The sequence below is a fragment of the Scyliorhinus torazame genome, chromosome 3, assembly GCF_047496885.1.
Source record: "Scyliorhinus torazame isolate Kashiwa2021f chromosome 3, sScyTor2.1, whole genome shotgun sequence".
Classification (NCBI taxonomy): Eukaryota; Metazoa; Chordata; class Chondrichthyes; order Carcharhiniformes; family Scyliorhinidae; genus Scyliorhinus; species Scyliorhinus torazame.
This window is the reverse complement of record NC_092709.1, coordinates 125,081,477-125,103,820: the sequence shown is the minus strand read 5'-3', so window position 1 is coordinate 125,103,820 and position 22,344 is coordinate 125,081,477. Positions and strand designations below refer to the sequence as shown.

The following is a 22,344-nucleotide window of genomic DNA, read 5'->3' as shown; positions in this document are numbered from 1 at the left end:
GCAGATTTGCTAAAAAGTGATTCCCCTTGCAACGACTCGTGAGATTGATTTGAATCTTGCGAGGCATTGCGAGCCAGGTAAATCCTGGGAGCGGGGTCTCCCGGCTTTCACCGACCATGCTGCGCCGCGGCGATCTGCTTTTCTGGTAATTGCGCCCTTAGTCTCCCAAACAGAGAATCCTGCCCATATTGTTAGCTTAATAGTGTGATGAATATCGGAATTTCTCACTTATTTGATGCAGTAAGGGTTAAAAGCCTGGGTTAGTGTATGACTGCTGCAGTCATGTTTTTAAAAATGCTGGTTTGAAAGACAGCAGACACTTTTTAGAGACAGAGGTGCAATTAAAGCATTGTAAAAGTAAATTCATAATTCATTCCAGCCAGAGATATTGTTTCCTGAAGTTAGGCTGATGGAATTTTGTTTGTATTAAGAGGGTTCCCTGGGGAGTAGAGGTTGTGACTGCAGCTCATGACAGGTTTCAGTGAGAACATCCTTAGTGAAGTGAAGGCATGCAAAATATTGTTCCATGGGCAGATATAGCCCCCTGCTGACAGCTCGTATCCCACTTGTTCTCCTCCCTTCTTCCAACAGTTTGCCACGTTCCGTGTCACCTCTGCTTACTCTCATTGTCATGTTGTAGTCACAAAAATGTATACTACTGCACCCATGTCAGGGAGAAAGAAGCTTGTGCAGGATCCTTGAATTCAGAATAAAGTCCTTCAGCATGTGTCCCATTCCCTGTAGACTGAGCAATGTCAAACAACTCTAAAAACCACCAAGCGCCTCTACAATCAGTCGCAGCCAATAGAGATAAATCAGCAAGAATGCTGAAAGTAGTTGGTAATCCCTTTAAATACATCTGTCAGGGGTGCGATCCTTCATGCTGCTGAATGCATGTTCAACTGTACAATGTTAAATGCGGATTATAGTTGAAACATTTAGTTCCAAAATAGCAACACTGGTATCAAATTTTACAAAGTGATTGACCTCACGATCGGCCCACTCTTCATTCTTTTGACAACACTCCCTGTGCACGCTAATACCCTCAGCAAAACAGCAGAGATGGCTCACTCCAGAAGGGCACGTGCAAATGTCACAAACATCATTTTGGAGCAAAAACAGAACTCACTGTCCTGAAAAGTCAGGAGCTAAGGTTCTGAAATTCACAGCGTCTGCCTTTGAACCCTGAAATACATCATCCCTTTCTTGGACTTTAACAATGTCTTTGTGATCAATACTGCCACCCACTGTTCTTTTTAACCAACCCTGTTTTCCTGACAACATTATAACCAGAAATCTTAAGGGGGGGGGGGGGGATCTTAACCCCGCCCTGCCATCTCCCCCCCCCACCCCCCCCAACAAATGGGCAAGTTTGTGTCAGGTGGGGGAGGGGTTAAGGTGTTAGATGTTTGAACTCTGACCCCAACACACCCTTTCCAGTCACTTCATATTTTCATACAAGTTAAAAGATAAACCAAGTTTATTTTACAAAGGTAAACAGGCAAATAAAAATCAATCACATAATATGGTTATGTGGAATAGTCCAAGATACCCCAGTTGCATATACATAAAATAAAGGATTAGGATTTGGTTTAATCACATGTGATTAAGGTTTTTGCTTCTTTTTATTTAGAAATGTCTTGTGGATTTAACTGCAGCTAAAAGCAATTAAATCGTTAAAACTGTTCGTTTCCAGATGCTTTAAGGTTTAATGAGTCAGGAGTACAATTTAGCTGACTGTGCTGTTTAGCTTCTGCTGAAAGTGCAGGATTCGTGATTCGTGTTTGTTGGACTCAACTTCACCAATATACTGTGTGAAGTGAGATGGGCCCAAGAAGGCTAAAAGAGGTGGGGCAATAGTGGTTGCGTGCTCAGATGGCAAACAATTTGATGTCTGGAATTTGCGCAGAACAATCTCTTGACTTGGATCTTGGGGGTTTTATTCACAACAACTGTTACCAGGATATAATGAATGATGCATGATTAGTGGGCTATTTAGGTTTTGAGCTTTCCTTCACAACTTGTAGAGAGATTCAGCTTCCAAAGGATCAAAGGTAAAAGCTCACATTTCTATCTTTAGTCTGCTGCACTACTCCAGCGAATCAGGGAATCGTAGAATCCCCACTGTGCATAAGGAATCCATTCGACCCAGCAAGTCTGCACCAACCCTTTGAAAGAGCACTCTACCTAGGCCCACTCCCTCGCCCACCCACCCTATCCCACTAACCCCATCCCACTAACCCCATCCCACTAACCCCATAACATAACGTGCACATCCCTGGACATTAAGGGGCAATTTAGCATGGCCAATCCACCTAACCTGCACATATTTGGACAGTGGGGGGAAACCGGAACACCCAGAGGAAGCCCACGCAGACAGGGGGCGAATGTGCAAACTTCACACAGACATTGACCCAAGGCGGGAATTGAACCCGGGTCTCTGGTGCTAACCACTGTGCCACTGCAGACCAATGCAAGCACAATGAAAAGCACCCCATCTTCCGATTAGGTACCTCAATGCCTTCGGGACTGAACATCAAGTTCAACAATTTCAAAGCATGAGTTCTGTCATCCATTTTCATTCTGTTTTTTTCACATCTGGGGCGGGATTCTCAACTACCCGGCGGGCGGGGGGTTCCGGCGTAATGGAGTGGTGGAACCACTCCGGCGTCGGGCCGCCCCAAATGTGCGGAAGTCTCCGCACCTTTAGGGACCAAGCCCTCACCTTGAGGGGCGAGGCCCGCGCCGGAGCGGTTTCCGCTCCACCGGCTGGCGGGAAAGGCCTTTGGCGCCACGCCAGCCGGGGCCGAAAGGTCTTCGCCGGGCGACGCGGGTCAGCGCATGCGCAGGAGCGTCAGCGGCTGCTGACATCATCCCCGCGCATGTGCAGGGGAGGGGGTCCCTTCCGCCTCCTCCATAGTGAAGACCATGGCGAAGGCGGAAGAAAAAGAGTGCCCCCAAGGCACAGGCCCGCCCGCGGATTGGTGAGCCCCGATTGCGGGCCAGGCCACCGTGGGGGCACCCCCCGGAGCCAGATCACCCCGCCCTCCCCCCAGGACCCCGGGTCCTGACCGCACCACTTTGTCCCGCCGTTCAAAAGGTGGTTTAATCCACGCTGGCGGGACAGGCATTCCAGCAGCGGGACTTCGGCCCATTGTGGGCCGGAGAATCGGCGGGGGTGGGCCCGCCGACCGGCACGGCACGATTCCCGCCTCCGCCGAATCTCTGGTGGCAGAGACTTGGGGACACGGCGGGATTCACGCCAGCCCCCGGCGATTCCCCGACCCGGTGGGGGTCGGAGAATCCCGCCCATGCTATTCTTAATTTTGTTTTTCATGTTTTTGCTTTTGGACAGTGCTCTGGACCAATGGTTCCTTTACTACAACCATTACCACTTCCTTTGCCTTATGTTCCATGACATCTTTGTCACTTAATCTCACCTGCTCCCAACCCTATTCCAGACGTTCTCTTTTGTTCATTCTCCTCCACTCCTTTATCAATGGCATAAAAACCATCACATTTTACCTTCCTTCGGTTCTGAAGAAAAGCCATCTTCAACTTAAAATGTCTGCTTCTATCCCCATGGACGCCACCAGACTTGCTGAGCATTGCCAGCACTTTCTATTCCAGCATCCTCTGTATTTTGTTTTCATTTTAGCATTTGTTTTCTCTTTGTGCTAATTGACAATATTCATGTGGAATGAACCTTTCATTCTATGCTTTGGAACAATAGCTGAATGAAGTTATGTGAAGGAAGAGATACTGGGAATTTAGCTGATGATTTATGTCACTTCCCATTAGCTTTATGTTTTGTGATGACAGTTCTGCTGAGTGTTTATTATTTGTTTGAAGTAGTCCATTTCCTCTAAAACTGTTTCTCTGAAAAGTATTTATTTCCAACATTACCTTGATGATAACATCCAGTTAAACTGGTGTTCGGATTACATTTGCTGTCAATTCTATCCAAAAAAAAGCATATATTTGCTCACAGCTGATTTCACTTTTTTGACCCAAATTCAGCAAATTGGAAGTCCCAGCTATCATATGCATATAACTAGGGAATACAATGTATGCAACTCTAGAAACTGGCTTTTTTTTCCAGGTGCATGCATGGTTGCATTTTATGTTTAGAGTTGTGGATTATGACAGTTTGATCAAAGATTTTACAATTCAGTAACCTAACATTTCAAATGGGGATAATCAAACTTGTCTCACCATGATGCCACTGTGGATGAAGCCGTGTCTGTATCGTGCAGGTTTCAAATGTGGATACTCTTCAGTGCTGGTCACTTTGATGCTCCACACCTTCTTCCAAGCCTCATAGAGCTGCACATGGACTGGATAAACTCCAGAGTGATGTGGTGCCACGGCATAGCCCATGTCGATGGGAATGCCATGTTTCTGTAAACAGAACAGCATCTGTCAGGTCGTCTAGAAATACTCTTGGGGGCAGAGAATGATTAAAAATCTAATTTCACCAGAATCCTAACAGCTGGACATTAAACGATGCAAAGCCAACACAAGTTTTACTGAAGACAGGGGAGAAATCTTCCGCCACATCTTACATTTTGTTTTTGCAATTGAATGTGTTATGCTCTTCCTACCTCCATTAGCATGGGCCATACCTTCTGGATGTTTTGCAAGGTTAATAGATAAGACCCCATTAAAATGATGATTATCGCATGATCAGAGATCAAAGAGTGCTGGGTTGTGGAGGAATATATTTGGAAAAAGCACTGAAGTGGCACACTGTTTAAATTTTAATTATTCCTTCTGCTGGAAGTAACAAACAGCAATAATTACACATTAAGACATGATTAGTGAATGTCAGTCACCAGCTAAAGTGCGAAGCAGATCTGTTTGAGCTCGATTCCCCGAAAAGAAACCTAACACTGATTAAATGCAGTATACAAGAAGCAGCAAGGTCACACATCACACACCCAATGATAGAGACTTACAGGCTTTCAACTAAAAAAAACACTCTTCATGGTATTTTAATTTGATTTATCCCCTTTAGGATTTTAATTAACAATCTCTCCACTTTTTATCATTTATATATTCATATCTAATCTTAACGTCCTATTTCAAATGAATAGAAAGCACCTATCTTAAGATAAACAAAGATTTGCATAAAATGTTTGCATTTACAATTTAAAATTGCATTTTGACAGATTTATTCTGTACAGATGTATTAAAAAGGAATGCCAGTTCCAAGGAAGAGGGGAGGTACTTCTGAATAGTACTAAACTCTGTTTTGCATTCAAATATTGAGTTCTGCAACAAGGAGTTTCAAGACAGCTCATTTCTACTTTGTCGATAGCTCCAATGGACATGATGGGCGCGATCCAATGGCCAAGCTGCACCCGAAAAGCAGCTCGCTGCAGCGCAGCATGGCCGATAAAAGCTGGGAGACGCTGCTACCCGACTTTCAACGCCTTGCGAGATCCAACGTGATCTCGTGAGATGTTGCGATGTAAATCCCGCCCACACTTTTTAGAGAATCTATACATTCGAGCGACACAGCTAGTCTCTCTCTAATATGCAGTTTCCTGAGGTCAACGAGGCATTGGGAGTCAATGCCTTCGCCTCGGAGACCTCGAGCGAATGCTGTTCGGCACTGGTCCCCACAAACAGGGACCAGATGGAACGGTACGCATGGGGGTCTCCCAGGGGATCGGAGGGCCCAGGCTGCATGCCCTTTGGGCAGGGTGGTACCCTGGGCACCCTGGCAGTGTCACCTGGGTGCCAGCCTGGCACTGCCAAGGTGCTCAGATGGCACTTCCAGCTAGCAGGGGCACTGCCAGGCCTTGTGTGGGTGCATTCGGGCTGGGGTGCCCTGCGTGGGTGTTGGGGGGGGTACAGGTAGGGGTCACGGACCCTCCCATTGTGCGTTGGGGTGTGTGGAAGTTGGGGGTCACGTCGGGGGCCCTGGAGATCGGGACGCCGTTTTTAAATGACGTCATGATCTCTCATGACACTGAGGAGATCCGGCCAGTGAAGCACCTCAGTGTAGAAAATGGGCCATGTGCGGCCTTGGCTACGCGTTCCCCGCTGGGGCCCCTTATTTAATGTGGGTGACGTTGTATAGCGTGTATTTCTCGGCGCTGCGAGCGCCGGGAATCACATGGCTAAATGTTCTTGCTATGGGACTTTGTTCCCACTTATTTGAATTGCGTCTGTTATCTTAAAAACTGTTCCACACAGTGCCCAATTTGGGTTGTCGCCCCATACAAGCGGGCAGAAACCTTGTGCACATTTCCAGCCAGAGGTGTGCCCCCATGTATTGTGTAACAACAAATGAGAAATGCCATACTGACATCAGAAGCAAGCATAACCTTTTTTGCATGTGCAAATATGGAGCTTAATACCAAGTTGTAGAAGTTTCCCCAAGTTTGATTTCAACTCTCATCCCAGATTCACTTATCGGAGGTAAAACAGAGAACATTGAAACTTAGCAGGTCAGGCAGCAATTGTGGATTTAAACAGAGTTCACGTTTCAGGTCATCATGACCCTTCAGAGGTGATCACAAACTAAAATGTTAACTCAGTTTCTTTTTCCGCTGATGTTATCTGACCACCTCAATATTTCTTGCATTTTCTGTTTCTGTTTCAGATTTCCAGCATCTATAGTATGTAAGAGTTCCTGTTTATTTCCTTTGTTCCCATTTATTTTATGCTATTTCATTATTTTGATCTGTGGACCCATAAACAGAATGTTCCTTTAAGCAAAAGACTAAAAGTTGAAGCAACCTGCTTGTCAGAACATTGTGTTCCCAGATTTTGTATTTGGAATGGATTTTAGGAACAAGGTTTGGAGGGAATCTGATCGATTTGTTGGCTGGCAATCAGTGGGTCGGCCAGGGACAGTCTTCTGCCTGACAACAGTCAGTGATTGGTTCCTGCATGATGCTTTCTGAGAGGACTGGGCAGAAGCGATTAGACCTTGGAAGTAAAACAAACGCTCCCTCCCTCCTGCTCACTGAGGTGAAAGAACTGTTTTACTGTTCTGAAAGCAGTGAGTGCCAGGCACATCCTTTGCTGTGAGCTTGGAATGGTGCCGAGTTTGCAGAGAAGAATGGACAACTTTACCAGAGAAAACCATCTCAAGCCTAGAAAGAAGAAGTACCAAAACAAAAACAGAACTTCGACGAGACACTAAGCGGAAATCATCCCAGGGCATCAAAGATCATTATCCTTTTATTTTATTAATATTTTCTTTCCCTTTCCACCACCCTTTCCCCTCTGCGTTGTTTGTCTGTGTGTGTGTGACAAGAGTGGGGGTCGTTAGGAAGGAGAAATTGGGAAAGGGTTATGAGAGACTCAGTTATATTTTCTGTCCATTTAATTATAATTCTGTACATAATAAAAGGTTACTTATGTTAAACTTACAAACCTGGTGGCTCAGCCAAGGACCTCAGGTATTTTAAAGAAAATCTAATTTTATCTATGTTGCAACTCCGGGTCAAGTGGAATTGACTGTGCACTAGCCCAGGGTGTCGTGACAAGTATTATGCTTTTCTACTTATCTTAGGGTTGCTATGGGAACTATTAGATATTTTAATAAATGCAATCAATCCTCTGCAGGTCCAATTACTTTTGAAAGTGTCTGCAACTTTCCCAAGGGCTTCAATAGAACTCCCGTTGGCTCTCAGCTGATGACATATTCCCTTCGTAATCTTGTAAGGAAGATGGGTGACATGATGACAGAGTGGTTAGCACTGCTGCCTCACAGCACCAGGGACCTGGGTTCAATTCTGGCTTTGGGTGACTATCTGTGTAGAGTTTGCACTTTCTTGCTGTGTTTGCGTGGGTTTTCACCAGGTGCTCCGGTTTTCTCCCACCATCCAAAAATGTGTAGATTAGGTGGATGCTAAATTACCCCTTAGCATCCATGGATTTTCAGGGTAGGTTATGGGGATAGGGCGGAGTGTATGAATGGACGAGGGAATATAGCTGTGTGGAGTGCTCTTTCGGAGAATCAGCGAAGACTCCACGGCATGAATGCCCTCTTTCTGCACTTTAGGGCTTCTATGAAAATCTAGGAACTCCTCTGTAGAAGGGTCATTTGGACTTGAAACGTTGGATGGGATTTTCTGACCATTCACACTGGTGGGATCTTATAATCTGCCTCTGCAGAACACGCTTGGAAAATCCCACCCACAAACTCTGTTTCTCTCCACAGATGCTGCCAGACCTGGTGAGTTTATCCAGCATTTTCTGTTTTTATTTTAGTTTTCCAGCATCCACAGTATCTTGCTTTTCAAAAAAATACTTTTATTCAAACAAAATTTTCAGTATTACAAAAATAACCCCAACACAACACATCGGCACAGGCTTGGAGGGCCGAAGATTCTGTTCCTGTGCTGTACTTTTCTTTGTTCTGTAACCCATCTCAACTCAATTTTGTACCAAGATTATTCACCGCCCCCGCCCCCCCCCCCATCCTCCCCCAATGAAGACTCCAGTAGACTGACCAGCCCCTCCTACCCCTCTAACAGCTGACGGTAACAGCTACATGAAAAAGGCAATGAATGGCTGCCACCTTGAGTAAAACCCGTCCACCGGCCCCCTCAATGCATACTTGATCTTCTCAACGTATAGAAATTCCAACAGGACTTCCGGGTGCGGCTATGCAGAGCTAGGTCACATATTCGGTAGCTCCCGCTTGGAACGGACTTTTGGGCTCTTTTACAGGGCCCCCACAGCATTTGTTTGACATTTCCCGGTGTGGCAAGAAGGCTGCAGCATTCCCCTGACAGTGTCCCCCAGGAATGTTATGTCTTTTGGCTACCAGACCCGGCAGAAACAGTAAAAGAATTGGCTTGAGCTGCAGGTTTAGACAAAAGCCTCTTCCAGCATGCAGGCGGGGGAAGGGCAAGCTTAAAGCTGCAATCTGACTTGACTCTATCAAAGGTGAATTCTAGCAGCAGAGGGAACAACTGTGAAAAGATCTACCAAGGCCATTGAAGAAGCAGGGACGAGGCTTCCGGTGGCGGCCATGGAGGAGTAGGTCGCGCATTCGGCAGCTCCCGTCTGGAACTGACTCTCAGACCTTTTTCAGGAGTTTCCATAGACTTTTTAAACGGACCAGAAGTGTAACGGCCAAAGGAGCGGCACTGAAGCAACGGGAGAAGTGAGGGAAAGAAAACAAAATGGCGGCGGCCAGGGACAAAGGGGAGCTGCAGGAGTTCATCAAGCGCTGCTTCGAGGAGCAGCGCGAGGAGATGTGCAAGGAGATGTTGGCGCCTATGCTTTCGGCAATTGAAAGACTCGGGATCACCCAGAAGGTCCACGAAGCTAAGATCCAGGAGGTACAGAAAAGAGTCAGTCAGAACGAGGACGAGCTCGTGGGCCTGGCGGTGAGAGTGGAGCAGAACGAGGCGCTACACAAGAGGTGGGCGGGAAGACTCGAAGACCTGGAGAACAGGGCGAGGAGAAAGAATCTGCGAATCCTGAGTCTCCCTGAGGGAGTGGAGGGGGCTGATGCCGGGGCATACGCGAGCACGATACTCGAGGCGATGATGGGCACGAAGGCCCCTTCGAGGCCGCTGGAGTTGGATGGGGCACATCAGGTGCTGGCGAAGAAGCCCCAGGCAAATGAGCTGCCAAGGGCGATGGTGGTGAGGTTCCACCGGTTCACGGACAGAGAGTGGGTCCTGAGATGGGCCAAGAAGGAGCGGAGCAGTAAGTGGAACAATGCAGAGATCCGAATATACCCGGACTGGAGCACGGAGGTTGCAAAGCGGAGAGCGGGTTTCAATCGGGCCAAAGCAGCGTTGTACCGGAAAGAAGTGAAATTCGGAATGCTGCAGCCAGCGCGACCGTGGGTCACATACAAGGGCCAACACTATTACTTCGAAACGCCTGAAGAGGCATGGACCTTTGTACAAGCCGAAAAGTTGGACTCTAACTGAGGGTTTGTGAGGGTGGGGGGATGTTTTGGGGTTTGATGTGTGATGGTTGTTGTATATAGGGGGTCAATCACGCGCAGGAAATGTCACATGGGCTGGGGGAGAGAGACAAGGCCGCGACAGGAGCTGTGCCAGAGGGGGCGGAGCGGGCTTTGGAAAGCACGGGGTGTTTTCCCGCACGCGGGAAGGAAGGCGGGAAGGGGAACAAAGGAATGCATATGGATTGGGAGACTCCCACGCGGGGAGGTCAATGGGACAGCGAGGGAAGCCGGGGTCAGCAGGCGTCAGCTGACTTACGGGAGTGACATGGGGGGAGCAAAAAAGCTAGACAGGGGTCTAGCGGGGGGGGGGGGGGGGGGGGGGGGGAAGGGTTGCTGCTGCACTGGCCGAAAGGGAATGGGACACAGAAGAGGTGGTCGGGACGGGGATCCTCCCTCTGGGGGACTGGAGGGTGAGGAAGGCGTGGACATGGGACTGGCCCAGAAAAGGAGATGGCTAGTCGGCGGGGCGTGGGGGGTGAGAGCCCCTCCAATCCGGCTGATAACGTGAGGGGCCTGAATGGGCCGGTGAAGAGGGCTCAAGTGTTCGCGCACTTAAAGGGGCTGAAGGCGGACGTGGCCATGCTCCAAGAGACACACTTGAAGGTGGCGGACCAGGTCAGGCTAAGAAAGGGATGGGTAGCACAGGTATTCCACTCGGGACTGGACGCGAAGAATAGAGGGGTGGCAATATTGGTGGGAAAGCGGGTGTCATTTGAGGCCAAGACTATTGTAGCGGACAATGGAGGGTGATATGTAATGGTGAGCGGTAAGCTGGAAGGGATGTGGGTGGTGTTGGTAAACGGATACGTCCCGAACTGGGACGATGCAGGATTCATGAAGCGCATGTTGGGGCACATTCCAGACCTGGAGATAGGAGGCCTGATAATGGGAGGGGACTTCAATACAGTGTTGGATCTAGCACTAGACCGCTCCAAATCAAGGACTGGAAAGAGGCTGGCGGCGGCCAAGGTACTTAGGGGGTTTATGGATCAGATGGGGGGAGTGGACCCATGGCGGTTTGCAAGGCCGCAGGCCAGGGAATTTTCTTTCTTCTCCCATGTACACAAAGCCTACTCCCGGATAGATTTATTTGTTCTGGGTAGGGCGCTCATCCCGAGGGTGGAGGGGGCGGAGTATTCGGCTATAGCCGTTTCGGACCATGCCCCGCACTGGGTGGAACTGGAGCTGGGAGAGGAGAGGGACCAACGCCCGTTGTGGCGGCTGGATGTGGGACTGCTGGCGGACGAGGTGGTGTGTGGGAAGGTGAGGGGGTGTATCGAAAGGTACTTGGAGGCCAACGTTTTTGAGAGTGGACAGGAGATACGCAGAGGCCCCGGAGGAAAGATTACTTGGGGAAAGACGGCGGCTCCAGACGGAGTTTGACCTGTTGACCACAGGGAAGGCGGAGGCACAGTGGAGGAAAGCACAGGGGGCGACCTACGAGTATGGGGAAAAGGCTAGTCGGATGCTGGCACACCAGCTCCGTAAGGGGATGGCAGCGAGGGAAATAGGGGGAGTCAAAGATGGAAGGGGAGCCACGGTTCGGGGTGCGACGAAAATAAACGAGGTATTCAAGGCCTTTTATGAAGAGCTGTACAGATCCCAGCCCCCAGCGGGGGAAGAGGGGATGAGACGATTCCTAGATCAGCTGAGATTCACGAGGGTGGAGGGGCAAGAGGTGGCTGGTTTGGGGGCACCAATTGGGTTGGAGGAGCTGAGCAAGGGTTTGGGGAGCATGCAGGCGGGGAAGGCCCCGGGACCGGATGGATTCCCGGTGGAGTTCTACAGGAAGTACGCAGGCCTGTTGGCCCCGCTACTGGTGAGGACCTTTAATGAGGCAAGAGAGGAGGGGACCCTGCCCCCGACAATGTCGGAAGCGACAATTTCTTTGATCCTGAAGCGGGACAAGAACCCACTGCAATGTGGATCGTACAGGCCGATCTCGCTCCTCAATGTGGATGCAAAGTTGCTGGCAAAAGTGCTGGCCACGAGGATCGAGGACTGTGGCCCGGGGGTAATCCACAAGGACCAGACGGGATTTGTAAAGGGCAGGCAACTAAACACCAATGCTCTTAAACGTGATAATGATGCCATCGGAGGAGGGAGAGGCGGAGATAGTGGCAGCTATGGACGCGGAGAAGGCCTTTGACCGAGTAGAGTGGGAGTACCTCTGGGAGCTGCTGCGCAGGTTTGGGTTCGGGGTATGGTTTATCAATTGGGTTAAGCTCCTTTACAGAGCCCCGATGGCGAGTGTAGTGACGAACCGGCGGAGGTCGGAATACTTTCGACTGTACCGAGGGACGAGGCAGGGGTGCCCCCTGTCCCCCCTGTTGTTCGCATTGGCGATCGAACCATTGGCCATGTCATTGAGGGAGTCTAATAAATGGAAGGGGGTGGTCCGAGGGGGAGAAGAGCATCGGAAGAGCATGCGGATGACCTGTTGCTGTACGTGGCGGATCCAATGGAGGGGATGGTGGAGGTCATGCAGACTCTAAGGGAGTTTGGGGAGTTTTCGGGCTATATGTAGGGAATGTAGGGAAGAGTGAGCTCTTTGTATTACAGGCGGGGGACCAAGAAAGAGGGATAGGGGACCTACCGCTGAGGAGGGTGGAGGGGAGCTTTCGGTATCTGGGGATCCAGATAGCCAGGAGTTGAGGGACTGAATCTGACGAGGTTGGTGGAGCAAATGGAGGAGGATTTCAAAAGATGGGACATGTTACCGCTCTCGCTGGCGGGTAGAGTGCAGTCGGTCAAAATGGTGGTCCTTCCGAGGTTTCTGTTTGTGTTTCAGTGCCTTCCCATCGTGATCACTAAGGCCTTTTTTAAAAGAGTAGGCAGGAGTATTATGGGGTTTGTGTGGCCGAATGAGAGCCCGAGAGTAAGGAGAGGGTTCCTGGAATGCAGTAGGGACCGAGGAGGGTTGGCGCTGCCAAACCTGGGGAGCTACTACTGAGCAGCAAATGTGGCGATGATCTGCAAGTGGGTTATTGAGGGAGCGGGGGCGGCATGGAAGATGATGGCGATGGCGTCCTGTAAAGGAACGAGCCTGGGGGCGTTGGTGATGGCACCGCTGCCACTCTCGCCGACAAAGTATACCACGAGCCCGGTGGTGGCTGCAACGCTAAGGATCTGGGGCCAGTGGAGACGGCACCGGGGTGCAATGGGAGCATCGGTGTGGTCCCCGATCAGTGGTAACCACCAGTTTGTCCCGGGGAAGATGGACGGGGGGTTACAGAGCTGGCATTGGGCGGGGATTGGAAGAATGGGGGACTTGTTCATCGACGGGACGTTTGCGAGCCTAGGGGCACTGGAGGAGAAGTTCGAGTTACCCCCGGGAAATGCCTTTAGATATATGCAGATGAGGGCTTTTGTGAGGCGACAGGTGAGGGAATTCCCGTTGCTCCCGGCACAAGAAGTTCAAAATAGGGTGATCTCGGGTGTATGGGTCGGGGAGGGCAAGGTGTCGGAAATACACCAGGAGTTGAAAGAAGTGGGGTAGCGCTGGTAGAAGAGTTGAAGGGTAAATGGGAGGAGGAGCTGGGGGAGGAGATCGAGGAAGGTCTGTGGGCTGATGCCCTAGGTAGGGTTAATTCCTCCTCCTCGTGTGCCAGGCTCAGCCTGATACAATTTAAGGTGGTCCACAGAGCGCACTTGACGGGGGCGAGGTTGAGTAGGTTCTTTGGGGTAGAGGACAGATGTGGAAGGTGCTCAGGGAGCCCGGCGAACCATGTCCATATGTTTTGGTCATGCCCGGCACTGGAGGGGTTCTGGAGAGGAGTGGCGGGAGCAATATCTCAGGTGGTGAAAGTCCGGGTCAAGCCAAGTTGGGGGCTTGCAATATTTGGAGTAGTGGATGAACCGGAAGTGCAGGAGGTGAAAGAGGCCGGCATTCTGGCCTTTGCGTCCCTAGTAGCCCGGCGAAGGATCTTGCTAATGTGGAAGGAGGCGAAGCCCCCCAGCCTGGAGGCCTGGATAAACGATATGGCTGGGTTCATAAAGTTGGAGAGGATTAAGTTCGTCTTGAGAGGGTCTGCGCAGGGGTTTTACAGGCGGTGGCAACCATTCCTAGACTATCTCGCGGAGCGTTAGAGGAAGGTCGGTCAGCAGCAGCAGCAACCTTGGAGGGGGGGGACGTCCTGGGAGGGGGGGAAGAGGGGGGACTGCCTGGGAGGGTGGAAGAGCAAGAGATAACATGAAGGGTTGGGGAAACTGGCACGTACGGGTGAGGGACAGTGTACAAAGCTGTGTAAATATATCATTTTGCCATGTATATATCTTGTTCTGCGCGATTTCTCGTTTTTTTTTTGTTACGGGGGGGGGTTATTGTTTGTAAGGGAGAAAAATTGTGCTAAAAAACTTTAATAAATATACTTTTTTAAAAAGAAGAAATTCCAACAGGTCTTCTAATCAGGCCGAAGCCTTAGGCAGTACCGGAAACCTCCACTGAAGCAAGATTCGCCTCCGGGTTATTGGCGAGGCGAAGGCCAAGACATCTGCCTTCGTCCCCACCTGCACTCCAAAAATAGCTACCAATGGGCAAGACTCCAGATTATGACCCAGAATTTCCTGACATTGTTTAAAGATCAAAGACCCAAAAGACCCCCAAATTAACAAGCTTGGGGCAAAATCAGAACATGTGCGCGTGGATCGCTGGCCCCCCAGAGCACCACTCACACCTGTCCTCTACCCACGAGAAGAACCCACTCATATGCACACTGGTTGCTGTGTGGTCTGTACTCCACTTTGAACTGTATCAGATTTAACCATGCACAAAAGAAAGATAGGGTAAGAGTAGGGCCAGTCAAGGACAGGGATGGGAAGTTGTGTGTGGAGTCTGAAGAGATAGGCGAGGTACTAAATGAATATTTTTCGTCAGTATTCACTCAGGAAAAAGATAATGTTGTGGAGGAGATTGCTGAGACCCAGGCTATTAGAATTGATGGCATTGAGGTACGTAGGGAAGAGGTGTTGGCAATTCTGGACAGGCTGAAAATAGATAAGTCCCCGGGGCCTGATGGGATTTATCCTAGGATTCTCTGGGAAGCCAGGGAAGAGATTGCTGGGCCTTTGGCTTTGATTTTTATGTCATCATTGGCTACAGGAATAGTGCCAGAGGACTGGAGGATAGCAAATGTGGTCCCTTTGTTCAAGAAGGGGAGTAGAGACAACCCCGGCAACTATAGACCGGTGAGCCTCACGTCTGTTGTGGGTAAAGTCTTGGAGGGGATTATAAGAGACAAGATTTATAATCATCTAGATAGGAATAATATGATTAGGGATAGTCAGCATTGCTTTGTGAAGGGTAGGTCATGCCTCACAAACCTTATCGAGTTCTTTGAGAAGGTGACTGAACAGGTGGACGAGGGTAGAGCAGTTGATGTGGTGTATATGGATTTCAGTAAGGCGTTTAAGACCATAAGACCATAAGACATAGGAGTGGAAGTAAGGCAATTCGGCCCATCGAGTCCACTGCACCATTCAATCATGGCTGATTTCAACTCCATTTACCCGCTCTCTCTCCATAGCCCTTAATTCCTTGAGAAATCAAGAATTTATCAACTTCTGTCTTAAAGACACTCAACGTCCTGGTTTGATAAGGTTCCCCACGGTAGGCTATTGCAGAAAATACAGAGGCTGGGGATTGAGGGTGATTTAGAGATGTGGATCAGAAATTGGCTAGCTGAAAGAAGACAGAGGGTGGTGGTTGATGGGAAATGTTCAGAATGGAGTTCAGTTACAAGTGGCGTACCACAAGGCTCTGTTCTGGGGCCGTTGCTGTTTGTCAATTTTTATAAATGACCTAGAGGAGGGCGCAGAAGGGTGGGTGAGTAAATTTGCAGACAACAGTAAAGTCGGTGGTGTTGTCGACAGTGCGGAAGGATGTTGCAGGTTACAGAGGGACATAGATAAACTGCAGAGCTGGGCTGAGAGGTGGCAAATGGAGTTTAATGTAGACAAGTGTGAGGTGATTCACTTTGGAAGGAATAACAGGAATGCGGAATATCTGGCTAATGGTAAAGTTCTTGGAAGTGCGGATGAGCAGAGGGATCTCAGTGTCCATGTACAATCATCCCTGAAAGTTGCCACCCAGGTTGATAGGGTTGTGAAGAAGGCCTATGGAGTGTTGGCCTTTATTGGTAGAGGGATTGAGTTCCGGAGTCATGAGGTCATGTTGCAGCTGTACAAAACTCTGGTACGGCCGCATTTAGAGTATTGCGTACAGTTCTGGTCAACGCATTATAGGAAGGACGTGGAAGCTTTGGAGCGGGTGCAGAGGAGATTTACCAGGATGGTGCCTGGTATGGAGGGAAAATCTTATGAGAAAAGGCTGATGGACTTGAGGTTCGTTAGAGAGAAGAAGGTTAAGAGGAGACCTAATAGAGGCATACAAAATGATCAGGGGGTTAGATAGGGTGGACAGTGAGAGCCTTCTCCCGCGGATGGAAATGGCTGGCACGAGGGGACATAGCCTTAAACTGAGGGGTAATAGATATAGGACAGAGGTCAGAGGTAGGTTCTTTACGCAAAGAGTGGTGAGGCCGTGGAATGCCCTACCTGCAACAGTAGTGAACTCGCCAACATTGAGGGCATTTAAAAGTTTATTGGAGAAGCATATGGATGATAATGGCATAGTGTAGGTTAGATGGCTTTTGTTTTTTGACTTCCCATGTCGGTGCAACATCGTGGGCCGAAGGGCCTGTACTGCGCTGTATCATTCTATAAAGTGAAGTTAACCCTATGAATTGCCTCACTCACCCCCCCCCCCCTTGAAGACCAAACTCAGCTCGTCCCCCCATTTCCTCTACATCTTCCAGTGATGCCTGCTCCGTTGCCAGCAACTGCTCATAAATGTCTGAGATCTTACCCTTCCCTAACTCATCCAAGGACATGACCCATACATAAGCGAGGGCACCGGCATCAGGGGAAATGAAAGAACCTCCTTACGCATAACATTGCACATCTGAAAGTCCCTGAATACAATCATCTTCAGCTGCTTCATCAATGACCTCCCTTCCATCATAAGGTCAGAAGTGGGGATGTTTGCGGATGACTGCACAATGTTCTGCACCATTCGCAACTCCTCAGATAATGAAGTAGTCCATATCCAAAGGCAGCAAGACCTGGACAATATCCAGGCTTGGGCTGACAAGTGACACGTTACATTCACCCCACACAAGTGCCAGGCAATGACCATCTCCTCCAAGAGAGGATCTAACCATCGTTCCTTGACATTCAATGGCATTGCCATCGCTGAATCTCCCACATTCAACGAACTGGGGTTACCATTGATTAGAAACTGGACTGGACTAGCCATATTAATACTGTGGCTACGAGGTCAGGTGAAAGGCTGGGAACATTATGGCGGGTAATTCACCCCTTGACCCTCCAAAGTCTGTCCCCATCGTCTACAAGGCACAAGTCAGCAGTATAATGGAATATTCTCCACTTGCCTGGATGAGTGCAGTTCCAACAACACTCAAGAAGCTCAACACCATCCAGGACAAAGCAGTCCACCTGATTGCTCCCCATTCCACAAACATTCAACCCTCCACCACCGAAGAACAGTGGCAGCCATGTGTACCATCTACAAGATGCACTGCAGTAACTCACCAAGATTCCTCAGACAGCACCTTCCAAACCCACGGCCACTACCATCTAGAAGGACACGAGCAGCAGATACCTAGGAACCCCACCGCTTGGAGATTCCGCCTGGAACGGGGGAGGAACGAGGGGGGAACGGGGGAGGAACGAGGGGGGAACGGGGGAGGAATGAGGGGGGAACGGGGAGAAGAGAGGGGGGAACGGGGAAGAAGAGAGGGGGGAACGGGGGAGAAGAGAGGGGGGAACGGGGAGAAGGAGGGGAATGGGGGAGGGGTTGAGCTGATGGACAAAGCCTTGTATTATGAGAATCATGCAAGGATGAGGGCCTCCCTGCTCCTCTGGGCATGCCGAACCACCTATCCTCCATCCTTCAGCCCCGCGTAAGGCTGGGCTTGTGCTCCATCTACTCCTGGTCTGGCTCCTCCTCCTTAGCCAGGACCACATGTCCCTCCTCCTCCTCCACCATGTCACCCATTGCTGTGTCAGGTTGTGGAGAGCACAGCAGACCACCACAAAGCAGGACACCCCCTGTGGGGTGTACTGTAGTGCATCACCAGAGAGGTCCAGGCATCGGAACCACATTTTCAGCAGTCTGATGCACCACGCAATGACAGCATTGGTGGCATCATGGACCTCATTATATTGGGTCTCTACCTCAGTCTCTGGCCTCCGCACTGACGTCAACAGCCAGGACCTCAGCAGCTTTCACTTATCCCCCAACAGCCAACTCATCATCCTGGGGGGATCCTTGAGGACACTAGGGATCTCAAGAGGGTCCCAGGATATGGATGTCATGCACGCTTCTGGGAAGTGTACACTCATGTACATGATCTGGCGGCAGTGTTCGCATCCAAGGACATTCAGCGAGTGGGTCCCCTTCCTGTTAATGAAGGGTACTTGCTGATGCCCCGGTGTGCGCAAAGTGACATGTGTGCCATCAATTAACCCCTGGACCTGGGGCATCCCGGCGATGGAGGAGAATCCTGCACTGCGGACACCTTGGTGGGCTTGGTCCAGCTCAAACTTTATAAAAGTTTAGTGCCGGGCATACAGGGCAGCCGTGATCTCACAGATGCACTTGTGGGCTGTAGCTTGGAAAATGTCATACACGTCCCTGCCCGTGCCCTGAAATGAACACATTGCATAAACATTCAGGGTTGCAGTGACCTACATGGCCACCAGGAGTGGGTGTCCTCCTCCTCATCCTCCATGTGGTGCCCAGTCCATGAGACGGAGTTTCCTGCAGCACATGCTGTCTGTCTTTCAGCTCGAAAGACCAACAGCACCTGTACAACTTGGGCCGTCACTTGCATCCCCCTCTGGGTCCTTATCCGGCCTGATGGGCGGTCGGGTCTTCAGGGGTGTGCAGCAGCCCCCTTCATATGGGGTGCTGCCTCCAGCCTGCATGATTCTGCTGCCGCCTGCTCTGGGGCCTGGCCGCTTGGGCTTCCACCAGCACTGCGAGGGAAGCCTTATTGTTATATCTGTAAGGAACAGGAGGAGAGAGACTGACAATCAGTCAGGACTTCCACCCCAGGACAGTCAAATCCCCCAAGCCTTCCCTATCTTTACATGTACCGCCTTTTCTCAGAGTACCATCCACCAAGCAAGTTGTGCTGGAAAACCTCGTTCTGCACTTTTAGCCCCGGCCACAACTGGAGCCCCTGGACTCCAGACCCCTGCCGGGAATATAAGGGAGACCGTGCTCAGTTGCCCTCCTCTATTCCACACACTTACCCTTTGGTCAGGAGGATATCCCCAGTGCTGAACCCAGCTGTTGAGCGTTTGATTGTTGGCTGCTGCCTCTATGGTGCTGATGCGTCTAGAGGCCAGGCAAACTGCGTTCAGGCTTCAAAGTTTGATTGAAATGCAATGTAATAATCATCGTCTGAGACATGGCATGTGTACCCACGAAAGAGCACTTGAGAATATTTTGTTCATTAAATGGTCTACTGTAACAAAGATAACACCAAGGAAACATTCCCATTCCATATTGGTTCCAATACAAAGCTATATCAGCTCATTTTCATGAAAAAACAAACACTCGGTATCACTCCTCACAGGTTCCCCTACAGGAATGGAGGATAAGTCTGAGAATGTGTATTCATGTCCACAATTTTGTCGCAGAAATGATCTGTCCATCAATGTGTTACTTGTTTCACGTATCAGTACCATTCTCCATCCAGGAGCTGCTGCTGTGCAGGCCTCCCACACGGCTCAATCTCACCAGAACCAAATCCTGGCATCCACATATTCCACTGGCACTCAAGGTGTATTGAACATTTTGACTTCCAGCGTGATTAACCCAAGGTGACGTGCCAATTACATGCAGCATTCCCCACACCAGCAACTAAAGCATCAGCAATCTGCAAATGCATTTCTTTAATGGAGTTAGCAGGTGGCCCCTTTGGGTCAATGTCGCCCACCAGGTTCCGCAACACCTTCTTGTTTCAAACCAGATTGCCTTCTGCGCTCATACATCACCCTGAGCCCGGTATTCCAGAACCCAGGTATCTTGGAAACAATTGTCCTTATTTACGGCTACAGAAAAGGAAGGAAACAGCAACAGAAGCCTCCAGGCATTTGTAGCCACCAGTAGGAGCAAACAGCAAACACAACCTGCAGCTGTGAAGTGTTCTCACAACGAACCAGGCTGGGCAGCACGGTGGTGCAATGGTTAGCACTGCTGACTCATGGCGCCGAGGACCTGGGTTTGACCCCGGCTTGGTCACTGTCCGTGTGGAGTTTGCACATTTTCCTTGAGTCTGCGTGGGTCTTACCCCCACAACCCAAAGATGTGCAGGGTAGGTGGATTGGCCAGGTTAAATTGCCCCTTAAATGGAATAAAACAAATTGGGTACTCTAAATTTTAAACAAAAAATGAACAATAGCCTTCAGCTGAGGAGCTAGAGGCTGTTCACAGTCAAAGGGAGCTAAATTGACCGTCAGCAGGTAACCAAGAACAGTGCTCTGTCTGGAAGTTTTGGCAGAACAGACAGGCAGCAGCTCTGGTTGTTTCTGTTATGGGTTTGCCACTATATTTAAAGATGGTTTGAAGGCCTCATGGACAAAATGCTCCCTCCCTCCCCATTGACGACCCCCAACGTGGAACACTTCAACCCCCTGACCAATCCCAACCTCGAGGGCAGCAGCTGCATGAAAATGGAATTGGCTGCTCCCTCCTCAATTCCCCTCAGCAGCAATTGCGCCATTTCATATTTTAAAAAAGGAGCATTAAACGACGCCCACGGTATTTCTTGCTGGGGAGTCGGTTAATTCCCAAGAGGCCATTCCATTTGTCGTCAATCGCACTAATGAGATGGAAATTAATGCAAATTAGGGTTAATAATATGCTCGCCATATATGGGCATCCCAAAGTCGCCGTCGCGAGTGGGCCAGTTAGGTAGAAAACGGATTTGCATCTCGCGCAAATCTCGATTTTGGCCTTTCTCGCTATTTAACCAGCATGGTTAGATCTGTGCCAGGCACAATGTGGTAGTTAAATCGCACCCCTAGCATAAGACTACAGTCTTATTTGTGTTCCCCATACACCTAATATTCTTTTGAAGCAACTCCTACGCACTTTTAAAAATAAATTAGGAGCTGTGCTTTAAGACAGTGCGTACTCGAGGATTCCACATTCTAATCACCAGCTGTACAAAAAACAATTTATTATATCGCCCCTTTTGTATTGCATTCCTTATCTACCTGCCCACATTCTGAGCTGAACTCTGTCCTCCTGCAGTCTTTCACAATTTCCATCACAATTCGTTATACCCACATCCAATTTGAAATCAATAAGTTTCAATATTATTCTAGTCTAAAAGGTAATGTCCCAGATGACCATCGGCTGCTTTCCCCTTTGAGGGGGGAGACCTAACTGGTAGTTGCTTAACCTGAGCATCACCATATCTCAGGCGAGGGGAAAGGATGAGAAGGCGGGAACTTCATGAATAACCTCAGCCAGTACGTGAATTGAACGCGCGCTGCTGGCTTCGTTCGGTATCACGAACCAGCTGTCCAGCCCACTGAGTTAAACCGGCCCCCATTCTATCCTACATTATTCATGTACACAGTAAATAATAGCACTAAAATGAATTCCTGTGGAATAGCGCCCTTCAAACCTTTTTGTCTGAAAACGCTTTATTTTTTGACTTCTAGCAACCTGCCTATCCACGTGACAATGTTACCTTTAATTCCATTACCCATTAACTTTACAATATGTTTCTTATGTGGTACCTTATTGACTATTTTAGGAAAATCCATAGAACCCCATCAAAGATGAAAAATATGAACGATGAAGATTAGTGACGACCTTCGGCTCTTATGTAGACATAAATATTACACAATGAAAGCGAGTTCCATCAGCAATCTAGAATAATAATCAATGGTTTATAAATGCAGACAGACAATTAACGCTGGTTTACAAGTGCAGACAGACAATACAGCCTATTCTCAGCTCTATTAGTGGCAGCACACAAGGTTTGCCAAGCCCTGAAGGAGCTGGCAGTAGAACCATCTTGTTATTCCAGTTGTTGAGACAGTGCCATGATTATTCTATTGTAAATTTTTAGTTGCCACAACCTCCAAATCCAGCCAACTCAGTTGGAGGGTGAATGCAGAAGATGAACAACCACGTTCCTACTTTTCCCAAAATGGATGATCATTTTCCTCATGATTAAAAAGGTCACCCATGGCAGTCTTTTTTTATTGATAAAAGATTTTTCAAATCTGAAGAGGAAATAACTGTAAATTTCAAGCTTTTTGAATTTGGTATTTACTTATTGACT

General features: G+C 49.1%; 1 protein-coding gene across 7 annotated transcripts in view; it reads right to left on the bottom strand.

Annotated features, from left to right (window-relative positions):
* ndst3 (N-deacetylase/N-sulfotransferase (heparan glucosaminyl) 3) overlaps positions 1 to 22,344 on the bottom strand; it is a 1,764,928-nt gene that overhangs the window by 161,855 nt on the left and 1,580,729 nt on the right. For all 7 annotated transcript variants that reach the window (XM_072496177.1, XM_072496171.1, XM_072496172.1 and 4 more), the window contains one exon: positions 4,216 to 4,401. In XM_072496177.1, coding sequence (XP_072352278.1) covers positions 4,216 to 4,401 — 186 coding nt within the window. The remainder of the gene's footprint in view (positions 1 to 4,215; positions 4,402 to 22,344) is intronic.